At 38.2% G+C, this 27,314-nt stretch overlaps 4 protein-coding genes and 1 long non-coding RNA gene across 8 annotated transcripts; 4 read left to right on the forward strand and 1 right to left on the reverse strand.

The window, feature by feature from the left end:
- The first annotated feature begins 3,684 nt into the window (after nt 1-3,684).
- On the forward strand, nt 3,685-10,387 carry LOC111321998 (uncharacterized). 2 transcript variants are annotated; one of them, XM_022925027.2, is made up of 4 exons: nt 3,685-3,833; nt 7,531-7,609; nt 8,082-8,188; nt 8,945-10,387. In XM_022925027.2, the coding sequence occupies exons 1-4, from the start codon at nt 3,798-3,800 to the stop codon at nt 9,197-9,199; spliced, it is 477 nt and encodes a 158-aa protein (XP_022780762.1). In that variant the 5' UTR covers nt 3,685-3,797; the 3' UTR covers nt 9,200-10,387. The 2 variants fall into 2 exon arrangements, with proteins under 2 accessions (XP_022780762.1, XP_022780761.1); XM_022925026.2 differs by lacking the exon at nt 3,685-3,833 and adding an exon at nt 6,333-6,817.
- Nucleotides 10,388-11,913: 1,526 nt separating this feature from the next.
- Nucleotides 11,914-14,994, forward strand: LOC111322007 (uncharacterized). The gene is made up of 4 exons (XM_022925037.2): nt 11,914-12,069; nt 13,296-13,374; nt 13,795-13,910; nt 14,100-14,994. The coding sequence occupies exons 1-4, from the start codon at nt 12,034-12,036 to the stop codon at nt 14,340-14,342; spliced, it is 474 nt and encodes a 157-aa protein (XP_022780772.1). The 5' UTR covers nt 11,914-12,033; the 3' UTR covers nt 14,343-14,994.
- A 610-nt stretch (nt 14,995-15,604) lies between these two features.
- Nucleotides 15,605-20,890, forward strand: LOC111322071 (uncharacterized). 3 transcript variants are annotated; one of them, XM_022925109.2, is made up of 4 exons: nt 15,605-15,761; nt 18,684-18,762; nt 19,516-19,619; nt 20,262-20,890. In XM_022925109.2, the coding sequence occupies exons 1-4, from the start codon at nt 15,612-15,614 to the stop codon at nt 20,508-20,510; spliced, it is 582 nt and encodes a 193-aa protein (XP_022780844.2). In that variant the 5' UTR covers nt 15,605-15,611; the 3' UTR covers nt 20,511-20,890. The 3 variants fall into 3 exon arrangements, with proteins under 3 accessions (XP_022780844.2, XP_088592146.1, XP_022780845.1); XM_088736020.1 differs by having other exon boundaries at nt 15,627-15,761; nt 18,687-18,762; XM_022925110.2 differs by lacking the exon at nt 15,605-15,761 and adding an exon at nt 17,543-17,925.
- LOC148741183 (uncharacterized) lies at nt 19,628-21,697 on the reverse strand. The gene is made up of 2 exons (XR_015992475.1): nt 21,340-21,697; nt 19,628-20,858 (listed from the first exon to the last, which is right to left on the reverse strand). It is a non-coding gene; the product is annotated as an uncharacterized LOC148741183 (long non-coding RNA).
- Nucleotides 21,698-23,085: 1,388 nt separating this feature from the next.
- Nucleotides 23,086-26,621, forward strand: LOC111322070 (uncharacterized). Its single transcript, XM_022925108.2, has 4 exons — nt 23,086-23,391; nt 24,581-24,659; nt 24,876-24,991; nt 25,995-26,621. The coding sequence occupies exons 1-4, from the start codon at nt 23,356-23,358 to the stop codon at nt 26,235-26,237; spliced, it is 474 nt and encodes a 157-aa protein (XP_022780843.1). The 5' UTR covers nt 23,086-23,355; the 3' UTR covers nt 26,238-26,621.
- Nucleotides 26,622-27,314: the final 693 nt, after the last annotated feature.

A 27,314-nucleotide genomic window follows, 5' to 3' on the forward strand; every position in this document is an offset into this window, starting at 1 on the left:
CGGGGGAGCGTTGCAGGGTGTTTCACGTCCGTGACTCTAACGTGTCCATATTTAGCTAAATTTGGTTGAGGTCACGGCCATGTTGTGACGGCTGGTTAATATTAGATGAGACGCCTCAAGATGGCATGATTCACTGATTTAAATTAAAAAAACCCTTTCAAAAGATATTGGAGAATAGTGCATTATACATATCGTCGATGAATTATAAAATATTCCAGAGATGATTGAATTAACTCAAAAATGGTTCTTTTACAGCGTCTAATATATTGAAATTTGTTCGGAGGTAATTTTTTAATCTCTTTCGACTGATTGGCTAATATATTTCCTTTGAATGCTGTAATTTTGTAGGATTTCTATTTTTTTCGTCGGGCATGAACTGCGAAAGTCTGCATCTGCGAAAAGCAACTTAATGAACAAAGTCACAATTTCTAGCAGCGTTATTTTTGTGGAAAAGGAAATACTTAATACTCGCAACAGTCTTCTGACGCGAACTGCTGCTCGATAGAAGCATTAATCAGCGTTACCAATGTTATTATATTAATAATGTGCAGAAATAAGTCACCATTCTCTGCTATAAATTACTTCAAAACGATCCAGAGACAAGCACTATCTTTTCGCAGCCTCCGCACATTTCATTCAAACGCGACAAAAACAGGCAATTTTTTGTTCAGAAGTTCTTTTCAGACTAATGACCAACCAGGCACTTATAAATGCGCTCGTGCACGATGCAAAACGTGTCCTTTCATTCACAACACTGAGAAAATATCGGGACCCAAACGATCCATTAAGATCACCGATCACTTCACGTGCACCTCCGCCAATGTAATCTATTGCATAACTTGCACTTATTGCAAATAGATTTACATTGGCGAAACAGGCAGAAGACTAGGTGACCTATTCCGAGAACACCTTCGCGACGTGGAGAGGAATGACAAGGACACATCGACACCAGTCGCTAGACATTTTAATTTACCTAATCATTCTAAGCAACACATGGCAATCTGCGGTCTTTGTAACGGTGGCCAATTTACCATTTCAACTTTGTTGATATACTCAAATTATTTGAGTGACAAATTACAAAAATTACAAAGTCGCGCAGCTAGAGTAATAACTAAGTCACCTTTTGATACGGGCTCCAACCTCCTTCTAGCGATGCTTAAGTGGGAGAAGCTGTCTCTTCGTCGTAAAAAACAGAAAGCTTTAACTATGTATAAAACATTGAATGAACTTGCCCCAGAATAACTTCAATGTCTTTTCACTCAACGCCATTTTAATGATTATAACATAAGAAATCTTGAAGGAAAACTCTCGCTGCCCAAGCCAAATACTAATTACTTGAAACGAAGCTTTTGTTATAGCGGGGCTTGTTTGTGGAATAACTTGCCCCAAGATTTGAAAGGCGTTGGTGCTATTGGGCAGTATAAACGGGGTATTAAGAAGGTATCTGAGATATCGGATTCCCACACGGCAATCATGTAAAACAGTTGTAATAGTTTTAGTTTTTACCTTTAGCTTAACTGATGATTCTCCGTGTATAATAAAGTTTACATTGCATTAAGTTTACATTCAATGGTGGGTTGAGATCATGACCCGGGGTTAGTGTAAAATTTGATTTCAGATCTGAAAGCTTTAATAGAAAATTCAGGTTAATTTCGTTTCTCTACAATTTGATGATTGAATGCTCTAAAAAGAATTGAGAAAATTATCCCAAAACGGCGAAAAATATAGAAATATAGAAACTTGGATTAAAATTTAACCCTGGGTTCGCGCTAATCGGCCTTTGAACAACTGCAACCAGGCGTTGCGATGGGCAGAAAGGTGTGATCATTATTCTGATATTAAGCATACCGCGGCGGTTATGCGACGAGCTGAAAAAAATCCCATCGACATTTGAATACTATTCAAAAAAAGATTGATCACTTCAGATTTTAAGGCGACAGAAGTGCCAAAATTTTGTCAAAAAAAGAAAAAGAAAAAAGAAAAGAAAACCAAGTCAATTGAGTACTGTTAGCAATTTAAGCTCTCATGAACACTATTGCTAATGCATTTGGTTTACGTCAGTTTCATCATTAATGAAGTGAGAAAGCCAGCCGAAAATTTCTTAAGAAAAGAATCAGACTTTTAGAGTCAATATTTGACACCAATCAGACCCACAGTGAACAGCAACGAAAGATTGACAAATCGTGTCTGTTACATCGAGAAATTAGTGGATACGTTCTTGTACATTAGGGAGTTTAAGAAACCAAGACGGCTACGCCAAGGAAGACTTCGATTAAAAAATGAATTTCTACTCTTAGTTAGAATTTCAAAAATGGCTGCAGGGGCTTACTATCTCATACAGCGACACGGCTCAGCTTCAGCATGACGTATAAAGTAGCCGTTGAGTTCCAAATGGAAATTAAAAATTTGCCGTCGCGGTTTCGGTTCGCAGACGACGCAAATTTTGGCGATTTCACGTTGTTGTTTTGCATAGTACGGCTAAGACATGTACAAAGTTTCAAAACGCACGTGCTGGGCCATTGTTCTGCCAATTAGATCTCTTGTTTTTCCACGTCTTCGTTGCCGTCGCGGTCGTGGTTTCTTAAGGTCCATATTATTGAGGCATGGGGTTGCTCTAATATAATTACTGATGTTAACTGAAGTACTTTCTAGCACTTCCAAATAGGCGATCGATATTGATACAGAATGTAATGAATCAGTTGACTTTCTCCTCTATTTACCCAATATAAAACCACAGTGAATACGTTACTGGTTTAGTTTTAAAACAAATTCGCAATTATCTAGGCAGTAGCCTCCTTTTTTCTTGGCAAAACTAATGACGAGAAGCGGTTTCCCCTGCAATCAAATAGAGGTGTCTATCTGAATAGAGACGGCAGAATACTTGTAAATAATTTGGTGTGGCTCACATTTTCGGCTAAATGAAAAGATATTCGATTTGGGAAAATGTTTCATGCGTTTGACGGATATTTAGCGATGGGCGTGAAAGCCTATGGACTTTGAAGTTACCGGAAGTGTTACAATTAAACAACAGGAAGTCGTTGCTAAGGAAAGGGAGTGAACCGACATTATTTAATCCAAGCGGGAAAGGCGTCGAGCAAAGCCTTCCTTGTTCCCTGAGGGAAAAAATCGAATTAAAAGGGTTCAAAATAATGAACTCAAAATATATTTTGGTACGCCTATGTAAAGGGTCGTAATGGTTCGCAGATCCCTTAGTCGTCGCCCAAGAATGTGTCAACTGGTACTGTTCTTCTCTGCATGCGGCGGCTGGGTGTGAAATGTCCGACTGACGAGCCGGGTTCAGATAGAACGTTCATAAGTTAGAAATACTTTCATTTCAAAGTTGCACTGCATACAAATGGCTTCACATTTTGTTAGCTAATTAACCATACATTAAAGAATTTCTCAGACTGCATACTAAGATTTAGGCAATCGACGGTTTTGATTTGTATGAAATGTGATGAATCACCAGATTATAGGCTGGGAGACAATTAAGATGTTATAGGAACCCATTTTAAATTATGATAAACGAGTCACGTAGAGAAAATGGTCTCGATTAAAGGAATATAGTCAGTACCATATCCCTGACGAACATCCTAAATCCTTCCCGCTTCCTGCTTGAAATAGTAGCTGACATCACCGACTACGTCATAATCATGTGATGTTACCTACCTCCACTGATTAGTCTATATAATTCAGTACCGTGTTAGGCCAGTGAGTGATATGGCCTTGTCAGCAGGAAATATCTTATAACCGTTTCTTAATCGCCTGTCTCGGTGGCCTCAATGTAAAGTTTCACCATGGTTGTTGAACGCTGCATCGCATGTAATAAGTCGGTAAGTCGTTTAAATGACTGAGTGTTCTCAGTCAAACCATAGTGGTGTTTATGTAACGCTTAGTTGAAGTACGTCGTTATAATTTATGTGATACCTCATCGTTATGTCCATCTCGTACAGTTATGTTTCCGGTGCAGATTTTGCACAACTTGTAAGAAGTTCATAACTGATGTAACGAAATAATGACATGTGAGAAAGCCTCGCTTTTGAGAGCAAATGCGCTGCTTTCACGTACAAAGATAGTGAAAAGGTGTTTAAAAAATTTATTGATGCTTCATCTCAGTGCGGCTCGCAAGAAATAGGGCTAATTAACATTCTATCGACATCAGTTTTACTATCAAACAGTACACGTTTATAACACCTCTATTCCCAAACTCTGTTTTTTTTTTTCAAGAGAGCACAAATTCACGTCGTCTCCTTTGCCTTATGTGGAAATGAAGTGAATACTCACATACTTTCCGTGAAACACTCCTCGTTTCTCGTTAAGCCCTTAAGGAAACTTCTCGCGTGACACACAAAATATCACGCCTTCATTTTCCTGCAAGATAATGTTCGGGGTGTATTTGAAACATGCGAACAAGCCCATTATGTGGTTTTGTTAACATTCCAAAGAGAATATCTGAAAACAACGCATTAACAGCAAAGGTAAAGAACCGATAATATGGAAGACAATCAACCCCTCTTCCCCGCCATTTATTTCCAGCTATTTACAAATAATGATACTCATTTTTCGAAAAAAACAAAAAACCATCTCCAATCTCTGCTCCTCTACTACTGGATATTACTCCCCTTGAAGCTGCTACTGAGTTCTGTGATCTTGGTTTACTAACTGATTATAAATTGTCATGGAACTCTCACATAGACAAGATCGTAAGCAAGGCGAATAAAGTGTTTGGTTTACTCAAAAGAAATTGCACAGATTTGAGAGATATTCCTTTGATCAGAACTCTTTACTGTGCCCTGGTTAGGCCTCGACTTGAATATGGCTCTGTTGTATGGTCACCCTTCACTGCCAGAAATATCATGACTTTGGAAAGAGTGCAACGTCGAGCTACTAAGTTTATTTTAAAATGAGAAGATGACTATGATACTCGTAACTCTAAGCTTAATCTGCTTTCCTTAAAACATAGACGATTTCTTTTTGATGTGTTATTTTTTTTTTATGAAGTTATGAATGGTTATGTTGACTTTGACATCTCTTCAACTGTTCAGTTTTACTCTGATACTGCTATGGACTTTAACTTTAAAGAAGAATTACGCCCGTACAAACCCTTGTAAGTTTAATTTGGATATATCAACAAAGTTGAAATGGTAAATTGGCCACCGTAACGATTACAAAAGCTGACGTTTCGAGCGTTAGCCCTTCGTCGGAGCGTTAGCCCTTCGCTCTGACGAAGGGCTAACGCTCGAAACGTGAGCTTTTGTAATCGTTATGGTGGCCAATTTACCATTTCAAGTTTGTTGATATATCCAAATTATTTCGTTACTCCCACCGACGCAGCCCCAAACAGTTTCTTTCGAAACTATCAGCCTTTATCCCTTGTAAGTTTAGTTTTTTTAATCGTATTGTTGATATGTGGAATTCACTCCCACTTTCAATTAGATCAGCGTCTAGCATCTCAAGTTTTAAGTGTACGTGGTGTGAGGAACTTCTTAATGAATCCCAACTACACTGGTGAAATTACCGAAAACTCATAATCACATATTTTTGAATTTTCATATCAGATTTTAATCAATTATATTAATTATATTAAATTATATTGTCAAACTACATATTTAGTTAGGTGGTCTGTCTGAGGATGGGGTCTTGGACTCTTTTACAGACCATCCTTATGGCATTTCCTTTGTTATATGTAATTAATTTATTTTGTTAATTGCCATTAAATTATAATAAATAAATAAATAAATTTGAAGGTCAGGCGCTACCTCACCATATTTTTTTTCTACTCGATTTTCAAGAATTGCAGAATTGACTTGGTTGTACAGCAACCTAAAGATTAGTTTGCTTAAATAAAAGATCACCAAAATCAGGAGAACACTCTTTAAATAGGAAAGACCGTGATGGTTTAGAATAGAGAAAGACTAATCCTGATTGCCGGTTACTTTTACCTGAGACTTAGATTAGTTTAAATCCTTCAAGATGAAAAAAAACAAGAAGTAACTCTCCAGAGGAATGCGCCGACAAATTGGTGCATGGGGAACTATTCCTTGAAATTTATCCTTTGACGTAAGTAAGGTGTCTGTCAAGTTTCGTCCCAAATTTCGTCTGGGGGGGGAGGGGAGGGGCTACTCGGGTTTAACACGCATCAAAAAGTAGAAATAAATGACGCATCACGAGAAATCGGATAAACAACTTTAAGGTTCATGTCAGGCGAAAAGCAAAAAATTCTCAGTTCACGGGGTTTAATTTCGTATTCTCGCTGTTTATAAAAATTAAAAACCCTTTATCTCGTATCACGCAATAACTCCTTTCCCGGTCTTCAAATGAAGAAGCTGCAATATGAGACCATGTGATGGTGTATAGGGACAGTGGGTCATAGATGGGAATATCAACAGCTAGACACAGACATACAAATTACGGGTGAAACTGAAAGCGTTACTCTGTTTTCGTGCTGAAAGCGAAACGCTGTTTGACGTCTAAGGGTAGGCCAGAATGAGTTTAAAACTTTATGTAAATTTCTTAATCGTGTGAGGTATTTTTTTAGGTATTTTCGTGTCCCAGTAACAGAAGCTTATCGCTCAAAAATAGGCTGACACAACTCATACCTCTACACCTGTCTTGTTTGCATTCCGAATTCAAATTTGGCCACATGACGTCATTCGGTAACGAGGCAGACCGGCGTGTGGCCTATTATCAAAGCTCGGGAAGTGTTGCCGGAGTCTGTGAGTCTCTCTGCGTTATATCACTGAGGAATCTCCTAAAGATCTCATTATCTCTATTAGAAACTATGGTCCTTCAACGGTGTTTGGCCTGTAACTCAGTGGTAAGATGAGAAAACTGCAAACTTTTAAGATATTGTTATGGATGAATCCGCTTTTCGCAGCTGCTTGCCTTGAATGCATTTTAAATATTCAAATTTACCGTCGTTCGCTATTTTTCATTTTGTCTTTTCCCTGGATCAGTAAGACAGTGGTATAGTGAGGTCTTCTTACCTCGATTCTTTCATTCATTTGATATTGCTGTAAATACTTTTAAACGATAGTAGATATTTATCGTCTTCGCGAAGTTCGGTGATGGAGGAAAGATCTAGACGGACCGCCCTTCCCGGTGCTGAATTACAAACATTGCGTGCTGATGATTAGCCACATTTTTAAGTTTTTTTTTATAACTCGCTCTCTTACATCGAGAAAGTAAGCGTCCCCAAATTAGGAATTTAAAAGTAACACAAAACAGATATCAAAGACAAACTGAGTGAACCCATAAGTGCGTAACACATTAGGCCGTAACGTCGCCGGTCACATGATTAACTAACTTAGCTTAAGGGTGGACTGAATGCAGCTAGGAGCGCAAAAAATACGAGTTATTTTTTTTTTAAATGGCGCTGGAAAAAACTTTTGAAGAATCGCAATCGTCGGTATGTTTATTCTTTGCCGGCAATCACATTTATGTGATGTAGTATCAGTGAAAGACGGATTGGTTTGCATTCAAATTCCAGGCCCTTCGAGTTAACAATTTCTGGATTTTATTCCCACTTAGAGGGCTGACTTGCGCATATCATGTGTATGTGGTCACGTGTTTGAGCATTCTAAGCTCATTGGCGGAAAACGATTTTCAGGTAAGACTTAACTACAAAACCTCACTCACTTAGTCGCTCTTTAAACACTTAAAAGAAAGATGTTTCAATATATTGAACTCTCAAATACTAAGAGTTTGTGTAAAGACTCAGACCTATCTTCATGGCTCTTGAAACTTCTGATTATCGGAAGTCAACTGCACATCCCCTAAAGTGCATAGACAATTTTCACTTTGGCCGGTATCTGTTTCGAGTTACCTGCAAAACTCAACCCCCAAAACCCACAATTTTGAGCGTTTCGAATCTGCTGCATCAAGTTCACCAAGTTATTTTTGTTTTCAGGTAACTTAAAACCTTTTTAAATCCTTTTGCAGATGAAAAGCCTGAACTGTATTTCATGTCTCAGTTTCGTTCATCGTATCACAGATGCAAAGACTACGTAGAGGTTATGTATGATAATAAACAGTATAAAATCTAACCTTTTTTAATGAACGTCTTTTAATCGATTTTCCAGAATACCGAGTGGAGCTATATTCTCGTTTGGAAAACAGACGAATGAAAAGACTCACAAGAGAAAAGAAGAGGAAAAAAACAGAACCGCCTAAGGAAACACAACTCAAGGTACTGGTAACTAATAGAAAGAATTCATTGTCAGTATAAGTTAACACATGTAAAACAAAGGTAGTGCAGCGGATGCGTGGCTGAAGTTTATTCTGGCGTGTTGTACTTGAAGACGGAAATTTCGTATGTAATCTGCCTCGAAAAAGGAAGGTGGATTGTTTGCTTCAGGTTTTTTCTCTCAAAAGTGCTAAGCCTGATCCTAATAGGCGACGCAAGCTGTTATGCTAATGACGGCGGATATGACGAATGTGTTGGTGGGCCGATGATAAGTCCGAGAATATTGCGTGCCTCAGATCAGTTATTTGTTATTCCTTGCCTCGCAACTAACAGCAAGGTCAAGCCTTACATAAACAAAATTATATGAAAAAAGCGAACTTTTAGGAAAATAGACGACATAAAGGCGCGGCCGTGACTCACTTTCCTTCAGTTATGCATCATCCTGTCTTCTTTGCCTTTCATTGTCCGTCCATGTATATTCGACATCGTGAAAACCACGCAGTGGGCGTGAATTTTAATGGTTTTAAAAGTATGACAATGACAACATTGAAGACACGCCCTAGCAGAAAAGGGTAAAAGCGATTTATTTTGTGTGGTAGAGGTCGTTGACGCCTTTCAAAGCATGGAAAACTAAACGAAATGAGAAGTCTAGTCACATGAAATCATTACGAATGACTCACCCTTCTGGGAATGTTTCACGAGTGTTCTCAGTGTAGATTCTCTCTAGTTATTGTAAACGTTTGCTCGTTTTATTCCCAGAACAACACAGCGATTGATGAAACAGCTTCCGCACATCCCCCGCGTGAAGTTAAGGCGTCACACACATCCGGCAGATCGGGTTTGGTACACCGACGAATGAAAACCAAAAGATTTTCACACACAACTGGCTCTGTACCAAGAAAAACGGTCGTGCCCCCAGAACTAGCGTCTAGGCTTCCAAGTGCTCTTCAAGAAATTAACAGAAGATTGACTGGACAGAATCTGACGTGGTGGACAATACACTTGCTGCAGTAAAACTTCGGACAACGATCCTTCTAATTGAACTTCTCAACGTAAAACATTTTGTATTGCCAACTGGCCACGGGGAAGAGTAGGACCAAAAGCCACCAATGAAATCAACGAACTACCTCAAGACAACATCGATATTGTTATATTATCTGTCCTCTAACGGGCCCAGTATTTTTCAGACTAACTGAAAAACCCTGCACGTGCAGCGAGGTGATTGAATTTCCCTGGTGGAGGAGGGGAGGTACTAAGCCAAGTTTATAGGGAGGGAGTTTCGTTCCGAGATCAAACCTCGATTCCCTTTTACACAATTTGGACCAACACTATTGTTACCCCGCTCAATGTTCGATGAGCCCCTTTTTACTCACTTATTTGATGCGTTCCCTCACAAATTAAACGCTGGTCCTTCGGTTCAAAAGCTTCTCTTATCTTTTCTAGACCCCAAAGAATGAGTTCAGGTCCTTTTTTTTTAACCGGCTCCAGCCTGATAAAGGTACAGGTACCTTTTTGAGCGGCGAATTATCTTAAAGCTCCTTTAAATGGAGAAATCCCCAGCAGTATTCATAGCGAGCGTAACAGGAGGTGGGTGGGTTAGGATCATTCAACGTTGTATATAATTTCTTTTCAGTTTTAATGGCAGCTGATGGGTGGGATAATTCGTACTTTTTTCTTAGTTTTAAAAAGACCAAAGCATTTTAAACGACACGGGGCTTATCAAAGCAAAAATGACTGACTAAAGGTGGGAGGTTGTTGTGTTGCTGTCTCTAGGTGTCAGTACAAAACCCTTTCGCGTCAGTTCGCAACATACTGTTATTTCAGCTAAATAAATAAACAGACACTTCAGTATAATACTCTTATTATGAAGGGCTGGGATGAAAAAAGTTAAAAATGAAGGCATTATCTCAAGCTCATTAATGTCAAAAATTGATTACCCCGGAGACAAGTCTAAAGCGATCATTTTAGCGAGGAAAAGAAAAACATGAAGTTGTCAGTAGACTTGCTGGAATTATTTGAACACAAAACCGTTTGGGAAATAAAGATAAATTCTGCAAAAATTAGTGTTGATCGATATATATCGATTCCATATAGTAACACTTTCGTCATGCATATGCCTTCGATATGTATCAATTAATTCTGAACTAAAAAAGAAAACACTGATAAATCCTATAGTTACTGCTGTCCTACTGCCCCCCCCCCCCCCCCAAAGAAAACATGTGTAGTTGCGTCGTGGGCAGATTGCATCTCCTTACCCTAATAATTCCGTCGACACAAATCCCCTAAAAATAAAAAGTCGATAATGATGTTCTCAGGGATTCTTCTGAGTTCAAAGAGAGATATATGAGAAACATGAATCACGTCAGAGAGTTCTGTCGTTTGCATGCGACCAGCAAACTGAAATTAAACCAACTATTTTCGCACAAATGATACTTGCAAAGTTTACCTAGTGGCAAAATGTGTTGTCAGTCGCGGCTGAATTCGAAAAGACTCATTGTGAGAGACTAGTTGTTATAACAGGAGGTACACGAGAGGGGTTTGGGCAAATATTACACAGCTACCCCACATTTTAACGCATGTATGTAAGGAACATTACATTAGTGGTAACTCAATCTTAAACCAGTGGGCGTTTTTTCACAAGTTTATTTTCAAGTGACTATCTCCACACAAAAATTTACAGTTTAATTTATACTTCTGCAAGCACGTTCATTAAAGTCTGTGTATAAACTCGTGTACGCTCGTTATATCTACCCGACTGTTTACATGAACTGGAAGCACCCTTGCGTAGGTGTTATTTTGAGTTGCAAAGCAACGAAGAAACAATTACTCAACAGTAATGGTGTACGAATAGATATCTTTTCAGTTTTTGCCAAAGAAATCATTGACCCGACAAAATGGCCACGTGAAACTGAAGCGGATGTTCCTGACCCGAAAGTCAAAAAGAAAAAAAAAACAATGATGGAGTTGGTATAAACTGAGTAGTTCACCAGAAACTGTTCAGTAAATGAACCATTTCATTAAAAACCCTCGCTCATTTTGAATTGATATATTCCCTGAAAAAAAATTAAATTTTAGATAACAACACGTTACTATCATTTCCCCTTGGGCGGACTCTGTCACAGTATTCGCTTTTTTCGGCTACTTGATTCACGATTCCTATAGATCAGGACTATTCTCAGCAAAAATGTTGCCAGACTAAACAAAATATGTTTTCAGTAAAACATAAAAGAACATTGAGCGTTGAAAGAACAATGTTCGGAAAGATTAACCCCGCACAGATATAGTGTCTGTGGGCGTCAAGTATAATATCATCTGGGCATAACTAACAGGCGATCGAGGGCAAACAAGTAAAATAATTTGACCATTTTCCTATTTCATCCATTTCTTTTGCCATATCATCATCCTGCAAACATTTTACCCGGTGATCACCCAACTTCCATGCAAAAGATTCCTGTTATTGTAAAATCGATGCGAGGTCATGAAAGTCAAAGCAAGTTAAACCAGTTTAATAAAAAGCTGGTTCGCGACGTGGGATGAATAAATTGGCCGGCCTAAACAACATTACCTATGTCTTCGTTTTGTTTTGCCTCGTCTATTCAGACGTTTCGATTTCTTTCTCAGCGAATAATTCTTTATAACTATAATTCTCTGAAAACGAAACAATCGGGGATTTTCGTTATGTAACACCAAGACAGTGGCTTGAACTGTTTTGATCGTGACGTCACACCACCAACGCAACCAGCTTGTGGCTTATTATGTCAAGTTGCGCAAAGATCACTTCATTATAAAACCGTCAGTTCCCATATACAGCTATCCAGTGCTACACAGGAGTTAGCCACGAATTCAACATGGTTCTTCAGCAGTGTTTGGCGTGCAACGCAGTGGTAAGATTTAGACGAGATAGGTTGGATTAAGCTTTGAAATTAAGACAATTGGTCCTCCAGAGTTCATGGTTTGGCTCGCAGATATTCAAATTTGTTGTCGGCCGTTAATTTTCATAATCTTGACGGTCTTAGTTCGCTACAATAACGTGTAACACACTAATTCTGCTTAAAACGTTCTAAAAACCTTCCCATGAATTACCAAAAATGAAAATAGGAAATCTGCTGATAAACAGTGGCTTAAATCTAGCGTTTCGAGATGAAAAATGGCAAGAAATATCGACATTTTATGCGCGTTTGCAAACTTCGTCGAGCGGGCGACACGATGACCGCCGGTCCTTACTGACTTATAATAGGGAACTGTCTACAACGCTCTCTCCGACTCCAGATAAAGCTTGTAATTTATCTTTCTTCAAATACTCTGGTTTGTCTTTTACAGTGAGCCAGGGTTCGTTTGCTTGCAACCAATGATTACAATGTATATAAACAGCATCTTCTTTTGATAGGTTCAAACTTGCTGAGGGCGTAACAATAAAGACATCGAAACCAAACTCTACTGAGAAGCCCTTTCGCTGTTCTGTGGAAAAAAAATGTTTCGCAATGATTTAAGTTCCGCCACAGTGGACTGTCACTCTACAATTTCGGCTTCTCGGCTATCTGTGTGAACTGGCTGTGAATTCAATTGCAGTGACTTAAAATATCGGAATCGCCTTGACCCCTATTCCCTTACGCCTTTCCCAGCGAGCCAGACATCTTTGATCAAAACCGATTTTGAAAGCATGCACGTGTGGAAACAATTTTCCTTTTCGTTGTCACTGAATTCCCAATAAGTTAAACGTTTCCTTTTCAGTCGCTATTCACCCGACCAATTTTCAAACAGCCTGGTCCATTGGCCGTAACGGGTTGTTTTCAACAAACATCTGACACCATCGTCGCCTATACAAGGCAAGAGTAAATCTTCCTTAAGATGCATGGCCATATTTCTTTGCCATACAGGTTAAAACCTCGAGTTTAATCTATCCTCTCTGAAGCTGATTAACTCGAAGTTCTTTTGAAATTTCCGATAACAAGGCGTTCTCAAGACGAATCCTAAAAAAATGCAAATGAGTGAACTTTTACTTTCGTACAATTTCTAGTGTTGTGTTGAAATGCCGCATTTTTTGAACACGGAAGTTGTAACAAGTTCTATAAATATTAACACTGTCGACATTTTTGCCACCCTCCTGTAGATAACTGAATCTTGCCGGTCATGCGCATGTGGTCACGTACTCGAAGACGTCAAAGCAATCGCGGGGAAAAGGTTCTCAGGCAAGTTTATAGGTCACGCCTGCTTGTCAAATTGGTTTATTTTAAAATTTTAGCTAAAAAAAAAAATCAGCAGACGGATAGTATTTCATGTTTTTTTTTTTTTTTTTCTGAAACGGTTAAAAAGTGCGCGTCTGCAGCTATTCATTTTCAAATTGTAATGATGAAAAAGAGCCGTACAGCCGTAATAAGTACTATTTTTGATCTATTTCTGTTGAGAAAATTACTGAGATACTACGAACAACCTGAATGGTCAAACACTTATCGCTTAAAGCACCAGTAAACCCAAAGAAAATTGAACTGTATGAACTTCTCGTGTACTCCCAACATTACGCCGGTAAACCGAGAGCAAGTGTGGTGTATTGCCGGCTTAAATAACGATGAAAAAGTAGTCGGTGAACTTTGCTGTTGTTTTTCCCACAGAATACCGCATTGAGTTATATTCACGCCTAGAAAATAGGAGAATAAAACAGTTGGTAAGAAGAAACAAAAAAGCCAGCGGAAAGGAAACTGACCGACAGCCTCTGAAAGAACGCAAGGTATGATTAGGACAAAGAGAAATGAACTCTCCGAAAAAAACCCATAAAGTAATTCAAATTTTTTTCTCCCTCTTATCGACTTAAGTAAAGAATTAATATAACTGTCACACTTTAAACGTGGACTTCTCTTTAGGGAAATAACCATGTACTACTTTTCACTGATAACTTTCGTTTTATATTTTACACTAGAGCAACCCAAAAGAATCCTTAGCTGCTACGGCAGTACTTAAAGCCAAGACCTGTCCACTTGGTTCTCAAACATTTCACCGAAGAATAAAAGGTAAACGTCTTTCGCGCCCTGTCAACACGCCTTCCAGCGAAACAACTGCTGTGCCACCCGAATTAGTGTCCAGGCTTCCGAATGCTCTGCGAGAAATTAACAGAAGATTGACAGGACAGAATTGGATATGGTGGACAATGCAGTTATCATAAAAGCTACAACCAGCGGTGAAAGAACCAAGGAGGACATCAATAGGAGAACTGGAACCCACGATGTGAATAAAGTGTCGCTTTTGGATATTATCTAATGGTGCAGCATAAACCAAATAGCAATAACTCTGATTGACCGATTTCTCGGTCCAAGGCTGGTTTGAGAACAAAATTTAAAAAACAAAGTGTTAACCGGCTTTCGTGAGAGGAAAGCAAAGAAAGCCTAAGGTTAAATAATGAAACTGAGAAAAAAACTACATCCCAGCCTGACAGACTTCTTGGGTGCTTTGACTGAAAAGAAAAGTCGAAAAATATTAATGCAAACCTTGATATGGGTAGATTTTGTCTAAGTGAGGAGACAACGGATTTGATAAAATGCAGAGGATTTATCAATAGGCTTTAAAGCTGATGGATGATTTGCCGGAAAGACCACACTTTCAAGCAAGGAAGGAAGTTGTCAAGCGTAAAAGCTGTTCCATCCCATAGATAACAAGGAAGTAGTTGATATTTTGAGCAAAGCCAAAAAAGGTGTCATAAGACTCCTGTTTGATCATGTTGACAAATATTTGTTTCCCCCCAAAAAAAGTTACATCAGAAATGTCTCGAAAATGAAACTTATGCGAGTCAAAATAAAAAGTGTGACAAAACGTCTTTAGTGTGCCAGTGAGATAGTATGCAAAGAGTGGAGTAAGAATTCATTAAACTTAAATGATTTGTCCAAAGTTGCTATTGAGTACCTATAAAATTACAATCGATCCAATCAGCTTTATCGGACGAGTATGTAAATTGTTTTTTTCTCTGTATGTAGCAACTGACCGACTGTATCCGTGAAAGAGTGGTGTTGTAATTATACTAGGTATACTGAGTCACACCTCGCGTTTTCAAACATCAATTAATTTTTAGATAATTTCAGTTCCAGACAGTATACTGCGAAGCGAATTAGAAATGTTGAACATTCAAACGAGAGAAAAGACTTCGACCTTCCAAGTGAAAACTGACTTTAATTTAGATGAAACTCTTACTCATCTGATTGAAGAAGTAAAAACTAGGGGGCATAGTTTATTGACGTTGCATACTGATATTGTACACCAGAAACAGTCGACTAAATATCTGTTCCTTACAACATTTAGTTCTCTATCACCTACGGATATCCTGGATCCAAGATCCCGCTTTCCTCCCGATTAGATGAAAGTGGACATGACATCAGTTGTCCCGCTTCGCCTGCTACGTCATAATCATGTGATCTTACTCCTTTAAATCTGATAAAGCTGTATGATTCAGTGCTTTGTCAGCTTAGTGATATTGCCTTGTCAGCAGGAAATACCTTATTTTTATAACCCCAACTCAGTCGCCTCGTTGGCCTTGTGTGTGTCAGTGAGTTTACCGATGGCTTTTGATCACTGTATTGCGTGTAATAAGTTGGTAAGTTGTTATATGAGTGAATTTTAACTAGCTATGTCAATTCCGAGTGCCAGATTAATTTCAAACGACATCTGAAAAGCGTAAGTTCCGGACGGATTTTTTGCCAATTTGGACAGTTTTATCTTTAATACAGTAACAAATCGAGCACAGGTAAACAAGCCTGACTTTTGAAGGTAATGATGGTTCACTAAAACGTGTCTAACTAACCGGAAATTGATTCATTCATAGTGCACCATTTATGCGAAATAGACCTCTGCTATATCCTACGGAAAATTTGAAAATCAAAGTTACTCTTTAAGCTCTGGACAAGACTTTTTCTTAAAATAACTGCTTAAAATCATGCCATGTGTAAATGCTGTCCTTTTTGTTTTATTCGTAAACGTTTTTATGATATTCGCAAGTTTCCGTCAAACACTACTCGTTTATCGTCACACCTGGGAAGAACTCGCGTGACACGATTTCGTGGTCACGACTTCTTCTCTCTGATAACGCGATGCAAGTTTAGATTCCATTCGAAATATGCGAAAAAGCTACTTTTGTGGTTTAGTTGACCCTAAAGCAAGATCGAATACCACAAATCAATGCAAAAAAACAGGGCCGAGTTGTTCAAAACACTATTAACCTAACCCGGGGTTAGTGTAAATTTTTAATCTAGTTTTATAGCTCTGCAAAGAGATTTCGTTTTGTAATTTTTCCCTTTAGTTTCGAGTCATATTGAGAGTAGAACCAACAAAGCCTTAGCTCTTATACGCGCTCTTCTGCATTAGAAATTAAAGCCAAGGTTAACTCTAAATCCCAGATTAGCTTCAACCCCTTTCGAACAACCCAGCCCTGAGGAACAAGGAATACCAAATTAAAATAGAGGTTGCTACTCAACCCCAATTTCTTTCCGGCCATTCAAAGTTCTTGACAGAATTACCTTTGCATAAATCAAACCATTTAAATGTAATTCAACATCGCTACAACATTTTAAGTCAATTGTTTCGTGTATAAAAAACTATGAAATATTAGCTTTTCAAAACACCTAACACCCAAACGGAAAGAACGACTCAGAAACGAACGCGGATGATGATTGACTTAGAATGAAGAATAAATTTTTCAAGGTGCGCAAATTACCACAAACCGTTTGTTACGTTAAATTCTCTGGAGAAATTGTTAATTCACGGTCATGAAGTTATTGGGGCCGAGTTTGGAAGGTTTTTCCTTTAATTTTTTCATGATGTTCCGCAGAGTTTAACAATACACTAGGAATCAGATAAAGTTAATACCCTATGCAGTATATAATTGCTTAGTGACAAGCCAGTACAATCCTACCAGAATGGGTTCTCATGCGATAGCGTTTCTTCGACTTTCTAACAAGTGAATGCTGATTTACTTCAACCTTTTATTTTTCATTTTGTAGTAAGAGAAAGTCAACAACATTGATGCTACTTCTTCCACGCATCCACGGTTTGGTTTTTTTAATTTCGTTTTTTTTTTTTTTTTTTTCAGAGTAAAGCATGCATTACATACCGATCATTAAAATAAGGAAATAAGGATGCATTACATACCAATCATTAAAATAAGGAAGTCAATATTTAAATTAATACAGTGAGAATAGAAGTTCTGCGTCAAAGGAGACCGTATACTATAAAAATGGTCTGAATAAATGCATAGTTTCGTAACAGAAAGTTAATACTAAAATAGCCCATTTCCGAATTACCCTCGGCCTCATTTTCAAAGCACCAGGACTCGTTTTGAAAACGAGGCCAAGGGTAATTCGGAAATGGGTTATTATGTGATTGTGTGGTGTACATCGATGGTCAACTTTGCTATTCTTCATTGGAAACACAGCCCTTTCGGCTTTGTTATACAGTCGGGAGAAAACTAGCTGGATATTTTTCTTTTTTGATAGAACTATTTTTTTAAGTCATCTTGTGTCCCAGCAAAAGCAGCCCATTTCTTGCACCTTTACACCTGCCTTGTTTACAATCAATTAAAATTTGGCCACGTGACGTCACTCGGTACCGAGGCAGACTGGCGTGTGGCTTATTATCATAGCTCATATGTTTGTGAAAGTGAGTGAGTCCTAACGCGCAGAAACCCAGACATAATCAACTACAGATTCTGCGATCTTTGCTATGACAAAATGGTCCTTCAACAGTGTTTGGCCTGTAACTCAGTGGTAAGATTACAAAACTCCAGACTTTTGAGACACTATTTTGGATGAATCCGCTCTTCGCAGCTGCTTGTCTTGGCTGTGGTTTGAATATTCAAATTTGCCGTCGTCTGCAAATTTGTAATTTGTCTTCCTTTCTTCTCTTTCTCATCGTACCAAAACTCGGCTAAGATTTTGTAAAATCGTCTTGCCTTGTATTTTTCCCAAATTAAGTTTGCTATTGATATTTTCCGAGTTCATTAGTCGATTTTTCATGAGTCGATCTTCGCGAAGTTCACATTTGAGAAAGATCTAGATGCTCCTCCCTTTCTAGAGCTGAATGATAAACACGCGTGGAAATGCTTTACCACAATGCCTTTGGTAAAGCTCTTATTTTCAAAATAGACTTAAAGTTGAAGTAAATATCGTAACAACTATGATTCTGAACAACCGGAAAGCAAAAATCAGGAAAAAAAAAAACAAAAAAAAAAAAAACAGACTAAACCATTGCGAGCCTGTTCGACCTAGAGTTTAATATGCTGCTCACATGACTTAGCATCTCAGCTTAAAAGGCGGAATGAATCCAGCAAGCTTATCCCTGAAAAGAATTGACTGCACTGAAGTAGGACTAAAAAGGTTATTTTTATTTTTAAACTGCTTGCATGCTCCGCACCATTTCTATTGATGTGGGCGCAAACATAAGTGGAGAATTGGATCTCAGTGCTAATCAAAAAAACGCCCAAGTGGTAACGACTTTAATTTTCTCGTTCTCTTATCTCACTCAGAAGACAGACTCGTGCACTTCATGTGCATGCGGCCACGTGTTTGAGCACTGTAAGCTGATTGGTGGAAAGAGATTTTCCGGTAAGCCCTAACCATTATATAGTAGATAGCCCTCAAAGCGGGGAAGTTTTCTCATTATTCTGCATTTTATTTTTATTATTTTTGTGAATATAATTCGCGTCTTGTAGTTACAAGTCCGGCGATGTATACAACTCTCATAATCAATAACTAAAGCTATCGAGAACTCAGACTCATTTTCACTACCCAGTCGCTTCCATACGATGACTATTTGATATATCCTCCGGTAGCTTACTCGCTTCCAAGTATCATTTATTCTTTTCCGATGCTTAAAATGACGTTAAAAGTCTCTTATTTTTGTTGTTATAATTCCTAACTCAAATGCGTTTTGGGATTGAAGGAGAGCGTGTCATGTGCTACGGGTCAAACTAACTCATCAGGAAAACAGTAGCTTAAATTTATAACAATCAATCGAAATCTGAAACATTTTGCAATTAAGTAGTAAGGTAACAATTTGCCCTATTTTTGAGTTGGGGGTAAATTCTTAATGACTGCCTGTTTCCATGGGAAACAGTGAGTTTTGTTCAGTTCTCCGAGCCCTCAATGTTCTCCTCAGCGTCGCTTAAGGGAATATTGGGGGCTTGGGGAAAACAAAACAAACAAGTTCCCTTAAAGATCAGTCATTAAGTGCTCATTCAAATGAATTCCCATGTTGGAAAAATCCCGAAGGAAGAGTATAAATCTCTCCATATGCCAGTTTTAAAACAATCTACCAATTGAACTATGACGTCACTATCCCTCTTTTCTTTTTTTCAGAATATCGAATGGAGCTATATTCTCGTTTGGAAAACAGAAGAGTGAAAAGACTCACTCGGGAAAAAAGCAAAGAAACAGAGAATACTAAACAGACACGACACAAGGTCAGGGAAGTAGTCTAGCACCGGGAAAGCTAAAGGTTCCCGCTTTCATTGGTTTACTTGACACTAAGGGAAAACAACTGAGGAGATAAATTAGTATTACTCATCAAGCTTATATCTCCGTTTCATAGAAACCACGCGCTTTCAAGTCGTATCGAAGTGTTAGTAATCCTACAAAATTTCCACCTTCACATTTCTTCAAAGGAAAGATTAATTTCGGTCCTTATTGGAGACGTCCGCGGGTAGAAATCGATCGATGTTGCTATGCTTCCTTGCAAACGAAAGCTGTGCAGCTATTTTTCTCCTTAACGTTTTAAGCTCCGTTATTTGCTATGTGGGTTGATTAAGGGTTTTGAATCCCTCCCTCCTTGACGATCCTTCAAGCATGTTAAGCTTTTAATTCCCATTACGTTTGAATAAAGGATTTTGATTACTTGCAAACTTATCTACTTACTCCCCTTGTATTCTGTTTTCTTAATCATCGTCTATTGACTTTATTCGACAGTTTTTCCGATATGACGATAGTTTTGTAAGACGCAAAAAAAAAAAAAAACAAAAAAAAAAAATGAGTAAAAATTACCAAAATGTCATAACATCTTTTTCTATTATGTATGAATACTGATCAAGCACTTGTCTTATTCCTAGACCAGGGAAGCGACAGATCAGACATCAGCAGCCATGCATTTATCCCTTAAACAAAGAACAAAGACACCCAGCCAATCTGTTAACCGACGGATGAAAACCAAACCATTTCCACGCACAACTGGCTCTACAGCAAGCAAAACGTCCCTTCCCCCAGAATTAGTGTCCAGGCTTCCTAATGCCCTTCAGGAAATCAACAGAAGATTGACAGGACAGAATCTGATATGGTGGACAGTTCGCTGGCTGCAATAACCATTCAAACATTTCAAGTTACTGAAAAACGACTTTCAAAACTTGAAATATTTCACATTCCCTATGAGCCTCAGAGTGGATTACAGTCAACTGAGTCACGATATCAATTCTGAAACTATTCAAGACTGTACTGATATTTCCGTCTTTAGATGGGCGTCAAAAAGGCGGGGTATTTTATTTGAACTGATTAACAAGTTCGTGTGTCTTTCCGCACGAATGCAAAGCATTCCAAATGATTGTAGTCGTTGGTTGGGAGTTCATCCAAGCAAAGGTGACCCGCCTAAAGATACTGTCCTTTTGTACTTGTAAGATGCCAGGCATTCTTTTTCATTTTAGTACGTCTGTTATCTGTAAATAAACAAAGCCAAGATTAGAGTGCACTTGGAGAATTGGTGATTTTAGGGACTATGTAAAGAAGTTATTGCATAAAGCTGTGAGAGAATCACACACCATTTCAAAAAAAAAAAAAACACTAATTTGATAGTGACGACGATTACTTTTTTCTTATTCATATTCTACATGCTGTTAACGAGACTACCATCGTATACATTACGATACTGCTATAGGGTAGCATACGATATTTCAGTTACTTTCTCTTTTTGCACAAAAAATATTAAATATGGTAGTTTTTTTATAACACAAAGAAACACAACAAACGAAATGTAATAACATTTAACATAACAGCACCTACGCTACTTTCGATGCAATTTTTGCACTATTTTTATTTTCGCAATACCGATTATCTTTCACTACTTGCGACATAAATGATAAAACCAGTAAAAATTAAAATATTAACACCAAAAACAATGGTGTAGCTAGTGTTACTTACGGTATTCAATTGCGAGCAATACAACACTCTTACAGGACAGGCGATGGTGACTTCACGTGTACAAGCTAGTTTGTATAAAGCACAGTGAAAAATTCTTAATCATTTTAACCATAAGAAGACAGCTGAAGCCAAGGTAGATAGCTATAAATGTAGCGTAATTTTATAGCAATTAAAATTTTGAAACTGTTTGAAAGTGAAAAGCCAGGGGGAAGGATTTAAACTCTGGCAAGTCAGTCATATTGCGGAATACTGAATTATGGCTCGATTCCATATGTTGTGGCGGTTTTGTCATGACAATAACATGTAAATGTATCAAATGAAAACAATGAAAAAACTATGATAATTCTTATCGTAGATGCGCTGACCCTAGAAGAAAAATAGTTTCAAAGTGAGAAATATTGGAGTAAATGCAAAAATGTCTTCCGGATCCGGAGTCACTATTCATCATCCAGAAATTGTGACTCTTTTAGGCATTTCTACGTTAATTATACCTTTTCTCGTTTTGTCTTGAGTTCAAACAATGATTTTTTTTATTACATCACACTTCATTACGGCAATAACTGCTACACGAAATCATGTGGGACCAAGAAAATCATATTAAAATGGTTTTCAAGTGATGTAATCTTTGCCCATTCCACTTCAGTTCCTTATCACAACGTTTAGTTGCCGGCCGTGCCTCAACAGTTTGAAATGAAAGAAATGTTGTAAGTAACCCTTGTTCTTTAAAGGAAATTATGAAACGGGTTCTCAATTATTCGAAATTTTAGCGAACGCACGTAAGAAACAGTTTATATCTAATTAATAGTTATGAGTGGCAACTCCAAACAAATGCAGGCGTTTTAGATTTTAAATATTTGATAAGCTATATCAGAAAAAATTCACGATTGTACAATTTTTCGCCTATGTACGTCACAGCCCATTATACTCGTGACAACTGATTTCTTATTTCCTATTTGACCATTCTCAAGCCGACACAGGAAGCTTGTCAATGGTTTTTCTACCAAGCTCATTAGAGTTTTCTTTTACCGAAATGATCTTCGACTAGTTCCCTGACGGCGAAAAGAATAAAAGAACAAGCGATTAGGTACTCCTTATCCTTACTCAGTTACTTTGTTGACATATTTTCTGATAAGAAGTGAAAAAAGAACAACGATTTTTTTTTTTTTGCATTAAACTGCCCTTCAATCCAGGCAATAGAAAAGCGATTATTACATAGCATTCCTGCTCATAATGGAATGATGCCCATCGTGGTCTGTATATGAGCTCAGTGTCTTCGGCCACTGGATTTTCTTTTGACATAGATAGGGCATACACTTGCAAATGGATATTGCTGAACTAAACAAAAGTTATTTTTAAAATATGAAAGACACCATGCGTCATGCGACTGTAAGGTCACATCAAGTCCGCACAGACAATAGCACTTCGGTCGGGCGCCAAGATTCTGAGATCGGGACAATAACTCGACCTAATCTACTAAAAATTTAAGGAAAGAGCAGATGAAAGAATTAATTTGCCAAAAAGACCATTAATAATTTTCCCTTTATAGTATTTTGCTAAAAAATTTTTAGATGGCCGATCGCCCACTTCAGCCTTTATAATTTCTGATACTTAAGATCCATTGAGGGTCAAACAAGTCAGTGCAAGTAAAACCGGTTTTACTTACTAAGTTCGTTCGTTACGTGGGATAAGTGAATTGGCCCGTAAAAAAAAATATCCTTCCAGCTTTGTCGTCGTATCCTTTTGATCTGCCGTAAATTCAGGCATTTCGATTTCTTTTTCAAAAAAGAAATAATTATGAAACGATTCTTTGAAAATGAAATAATCATTAGTTTTCGATTTGTAAAAGCCGAGACAGTGGTTCTTTGCGCAACTTGACACTGAATAAGCCACAAGCCGGTTTGCGTGGTGGTGTGACGTCACGACGAAAACAGCTCGAAATCGATTACTTCACTACAAACCTTCAGTTCCCATATCAAGTACTGCATGAGAGTAGGCTGAGCAAGCCACAAATTCACCATGGTTCTCCGGCAATGTTTGGCATGTAACACAGTGGTAAGATTTAAACAAAGTTTGTCTTGAAATAAGGTCAATTATTCTACAGGAGTTGTTTAGATCGGCGATATTCAAATTTGTCGTCGTTTCTTAATTTTAATTTCATAATCGCATGATCAACGGCTCTTAGTCCGTGAAACTATATCGCATTACGTGCGAGACGTTAGAAATCGCTGTGAATTATCCAAAGGGAAGTTTGAAAATCGGCTGTTACTTGGCTGGAATTTGAATTAAAGATTTCGAGGTTCAAACATCGCAAATGATGCACTTAAATGCACGTACAGTTAGCGAGTGTTGGCGGGCAGGCGAAGCGGCGGAGGTAGATAGCCCAGTACTGATCTGAGAAAACTATTTACAGGGCAACCTCTCCTGCATAAATATTGGCCGCTTGTAATTCATTTTTTAAATACTAGACTTATTATAAATGAAAGTAAGTTCGGCTCGCCGAATAAAAAAATTCATGATATAACTTGTCTGCAAGAAATAGTCGGTGGGCGTAACAAAGACAAGCATATGATCGACCCGGACATAGGTGGAACCTTCTCTGTGTTTGTTTTGTCGAACATGCCAGCGAAATGCTTTATAAAGAATTTCCTTAACGTAAGATGTATTGACACTGTACAAATTTTGCCTCAAGTTTCCTTCCTTGTAAGCCTAAAACTCAACTGCGTCCAAAAATATCGCAGTCAACCTGACCTCTATCTTTGATGCCTGTCTCAGCGAGCTAGACAACACGCGTACTTTCACGGTCTTCCATTTTCCGAAGTCGATGTCAAACTATGTACATTTACGACAAATGAGGGATTTCATTTGTTTCGTATTTCAGCGTCAAATGGTCGTGTATTTTTCAAGTCAGCTTTTTCAGCTTTTCCGTTGAATGAAACGAGTCTTAATTAGGCAAACGGCGAACAATAGTCCTTAAAATACGCCCAAGCCAAAGAAAAATGTGCCCATAGCTATAGATGGCCATACCTATATGCCGTTCAGATCACTTACGCGATTGAATACTAACTGAACCGATTGTCAGCTCTGAAACTCACCTGTAGCAAGAATTCTTCAGAAAAGCGCAATCAAATGCAAATTAGCAAATTTTACTTTTGTTGAAGTTTCGTGTGGCGTGAAACACGGAAGTTGTGCTCGGTACAGTTGTTCGAATATTAACATTACCATCCTTTCCCTCCCCCGGTAGATGACAGAATCTTGCAGATCATGCGTTTGTGGTCACGTGTTCAAAGACGTTAAAAAGATTGGTGGAAAGAGGTTCTCAGGCAAGTTTCCAATTCAGCTAAGATAAAATCACTTTTCGATTTAGATTTGAATAACATGAGCAGGTGAATAACATTTACTGTAAATCTCTAAACGGTTTGGAAAACAACCGAGTATTATCAAGTGGCCTGTGTAAGCTTGCGCTTATCAATTTTGATCATCTCTGAAAATACCCTTGAAGGCAAACAATAAACTTTGTTGTTGTTGTTTTTTAACAGAATATCGCGCTGAGTTGTATAAACGACTGGAAAACAGGAGAATCAAACGGTTGTTACGACAAAACAGAAAAGCGAGCGAAAAGGGAACTACCCGACAGCCTCTCAAAGAACACGAGGTACATATGTGACAGAAAAATGGAAAATTATTCTCAGCGGGCTCAGAATAATAAACACGTCACATGAGCCTTTCCAGTTATGTAGACTTTGGAACTCGTTGTTTTCCCAAGACTTAGCTTGAGCGAGGGACGAGGGAGGACAGAAAAGCCAAATGCTGTGTTTTGAAAGGACTGGCCAATAGAGTTATCATAGATAGACCGACTGTTTGTCTCCATTACTTCCGAAAACTCGCTTAAAATTTTAAAAGTAATTTTCGTGGATCATACTAAAACAGCTTACTACATACATACATACATACATACATACATACATACAAACATACATACATACATACATACATACATACATACATACATACATACATACATACATGTGTTAATTGGCCATGGGAGCTTTTCAGGGCCAATTTCCACCCAGCAACCACCCCAGGGGAGGACTTCCATCACACAGTAATCTCGTGTATGGGAAATTAACGTCTCCTTCCCCTAACCCTGCAGGAGACGGGACCTCCATTTATTCGTCCCTATCTTAGAAGACTAGAGTATCTAACCGTTTCTTGATATAGAAAGGTAGCATATTCTTCTCACTTGTTTTAAGACCTTGAGTGTTGGTCCGAAAACTAATAAGTCAAGGAACATGAGATCTTTCCGAAAAGGAGAACTCGAATTGGAAATAAGTGTCACTTTAAAAGTAGTAGTCATGGCATCTCTCTCTGAAGTACCAATGCACGAACTACATGTAGAGACAGAGATTTCGCGCGGACCTGGAGCGAACTCACGTGCGTTTGATGACTAATCGCGACCTGGGTCATAGAACTTGAGATTCACAAAATTAAGATCAGTCATCAACGACTCAGTAGTAAATGTGGTACGAAATGACAGAACTCCACCTCAGAGCTGATGCGTTAGTTTCATTGCAAATGGTCAAATTTAAACCAAAAATCATCTTTAATTACTAATTACTATGTGTCAGAAGTGTTTAGTTTTTATCTTTTTATTGTAGGGCAACCGGGAAGAATCCTTAGCCATTACTTCAGCCCTCAAGCCAAAGACCCACCCAGTTTATTCTAGACCACTTCACCGAAGAATAAAAGGCAAACGATTTTCGTGCACAGTTAAGCCGCCGTCAGACAAAACAACCAGTGTGCCACCAGAACTTGTGTCCAGGCTTCCAAGTGCTCTGCAAGAAATCAACAGAAGATTGACGGGACAAAACTTGATATGGTGGACGATGCACTTATTATAATGGCTACGACCATCGAAGGATAAGCTAAACAGGGGACAATCGAGAGAGCTCGACTCTGTTTTCCCCTTGACTTTTGATAAAAAATGGTTATGCACTGTTACCAGGTAGCAGCCCTGGCTGCAAGACATGTACAATTCTGGTATCAGACTTGACTTCGGCTGACAAACGCACAGCACTGAATTACAGAACCAAACGAAAGCGTGTCAGACCCTTGGAAAATTAGTGTCTCCAGCTCGTATTTATGAAGTAGATAATCAAAGTCCAAAGAACATTACGATGTGTGGATAACTATGATCTCGGGAAAGGAGATAGAGCTGTTAACTATAGACACTTTGTATTTATTTTATACTTTTTACTTCAAAAATAATTCGGTCCGAACCATAATCTACCTGTCGATAAGAAGCAACTCTTTAACATCTACTGGCATTTGAGAAACCGGCTACTAGTCGTTTCGTACCCACGATCTTTTCGTACCCAATCGTTTCGAACCCCTCATTTTTTGTCTGGATCGATTCTTACCCATTCAATTGAGTCGTTTCGTACCCAATTCATACGAATAAGTATGTTAAGTGAAATTTATTACCGTTAATTATAATGATATAGCCAGGGGAAAAAAAATCACACTTTCACTATAGCAAGTCACAAGCAATAACAATAGACTGTTCTGTTAAAAACATCACAATTACCGTGCGCTAGGCAAAATTTTAGTTGTTTTGGTTGGAAAGTCACAAGTATACACTAAAGAATTTTGCTTGTATCTTACTTGATTATTTCGCTTGACTCTACTGAATTTGGGTACGAAACGACTGGACACCGAGAAACCGTGACCATACCAAAAGCTCATTTTGGTTTTATCATATATTCATTGTATCTGAATTGATAAAGCAAAGCAAAGCAAAGCAAAGCAAAGCAAACTTTATTTACACAGGGTAGCCCATTCAGCTCTAAGGCTGGTATCCATAGGGGCCCTGTATTGAAAATAATTTACATCAAATTTCTAGAATAGATATATATGTATATATAATGACTAAGATTTTACAACTGCATTAACAGCCTAAAACTACAAAGCTAAAACAC

Source organism: Stylophora pistillata, chromosome 1, assembly GCF_964205215.1.
Source record: "Stylophora pistillata chromosome 1, jaStyPist1.2, whole genome shotgun sequence".
Classification (NCBI taxonomy): domain Eukaryota; kingdom Metazoa; phylum Cnidaria; class Anthozoa; order Scleractinia; family Pocilloporidae; genus Stylophora; species Stylophora pistillata.

Bases quoted from the DNA above. Each gene is read 5' to 3' on its own strand.
- LOC111322071 (XM_022925109.2), top strand. From the start codon at position 15,612: ATGATTCAGTGCTTTGTCAGCTTAGTGATATTGCCTTGTCAGCAGGAA. The intron at 18,763-19,515 runs GTAAGCCCTAAC...TCTTTTTTTCAG, and splicing joins TGGTGGAAAGAGATTTTCCG to AATATCGAATGGAGCTATAT. The intron at 19,620-20,261 runs GTCAGGGAAGTA...TCTTATTCCTAG, and splicing joins CTAAACAGACACGACACAAG to ACCAGGGAAGCGACAGATCA.
- LOC111322007 (XM_022925037.2), top strand. From the start codon at position 12,034: ATGGTTCTTCAGCAGTGTTTGGCGTGCAACGCAGTG. The intron at 12,070-13,295 runs GTAAGATTTAGA...ACCCTCCTGTAG, and splicing joins GTTTGGCGTGCAACGCAGTG to ATAACTGAATCTTGCCGGTC. The intron at 13,375-13,794 runs GCAAGTTTATAG...TTTTTCCCACAG, and splicing joins CGCGGGGAAAAGGTTCTCAG to AATACCGCATTGAGTTATAT.
- LOC111322070 (XM_022925108.2), top strand. From the start codon at position 23,356: ATGGTTCTCCGGCAATGTTTGGCATGTAACACAGTG. The intron at 23,392-24,580 runs GTAAGATTTAAA...CTCCCCCGGTAG, and splicing joins GTTTGGCATGTAACACAGTG to ATGACAGAATCTTGCAGATC. The intron at 24,992-25,994 runs GTACATATGTGA...TTTTTATTGTAG, and splicing joins AGCCTCTCAAAGAACACGAG to GGCAACCGGGAAGAATCCTT.
- LOC111321998 (XM_022925026.2), top strand. From the start codon at position 6,644: ATGACGTCATTCGGTAACGAGGCAGACCGGCGTGTGGCCTATTATCAA. The intron at 6,818-7,530 runs GTAAGATGAGAA...ATTCCCACTTAG, and splicing joins GTTTGGCCTGTAACTCAGTG to AGGGCTGACTTGCGCATATC. The intron at 8,189-8,944 runs GTACTGGTAACT...TTTTATTCCCAG, and splicing joins CTAAGGAAACACAACTCAAG to AACAACACAGCGATTGATGA.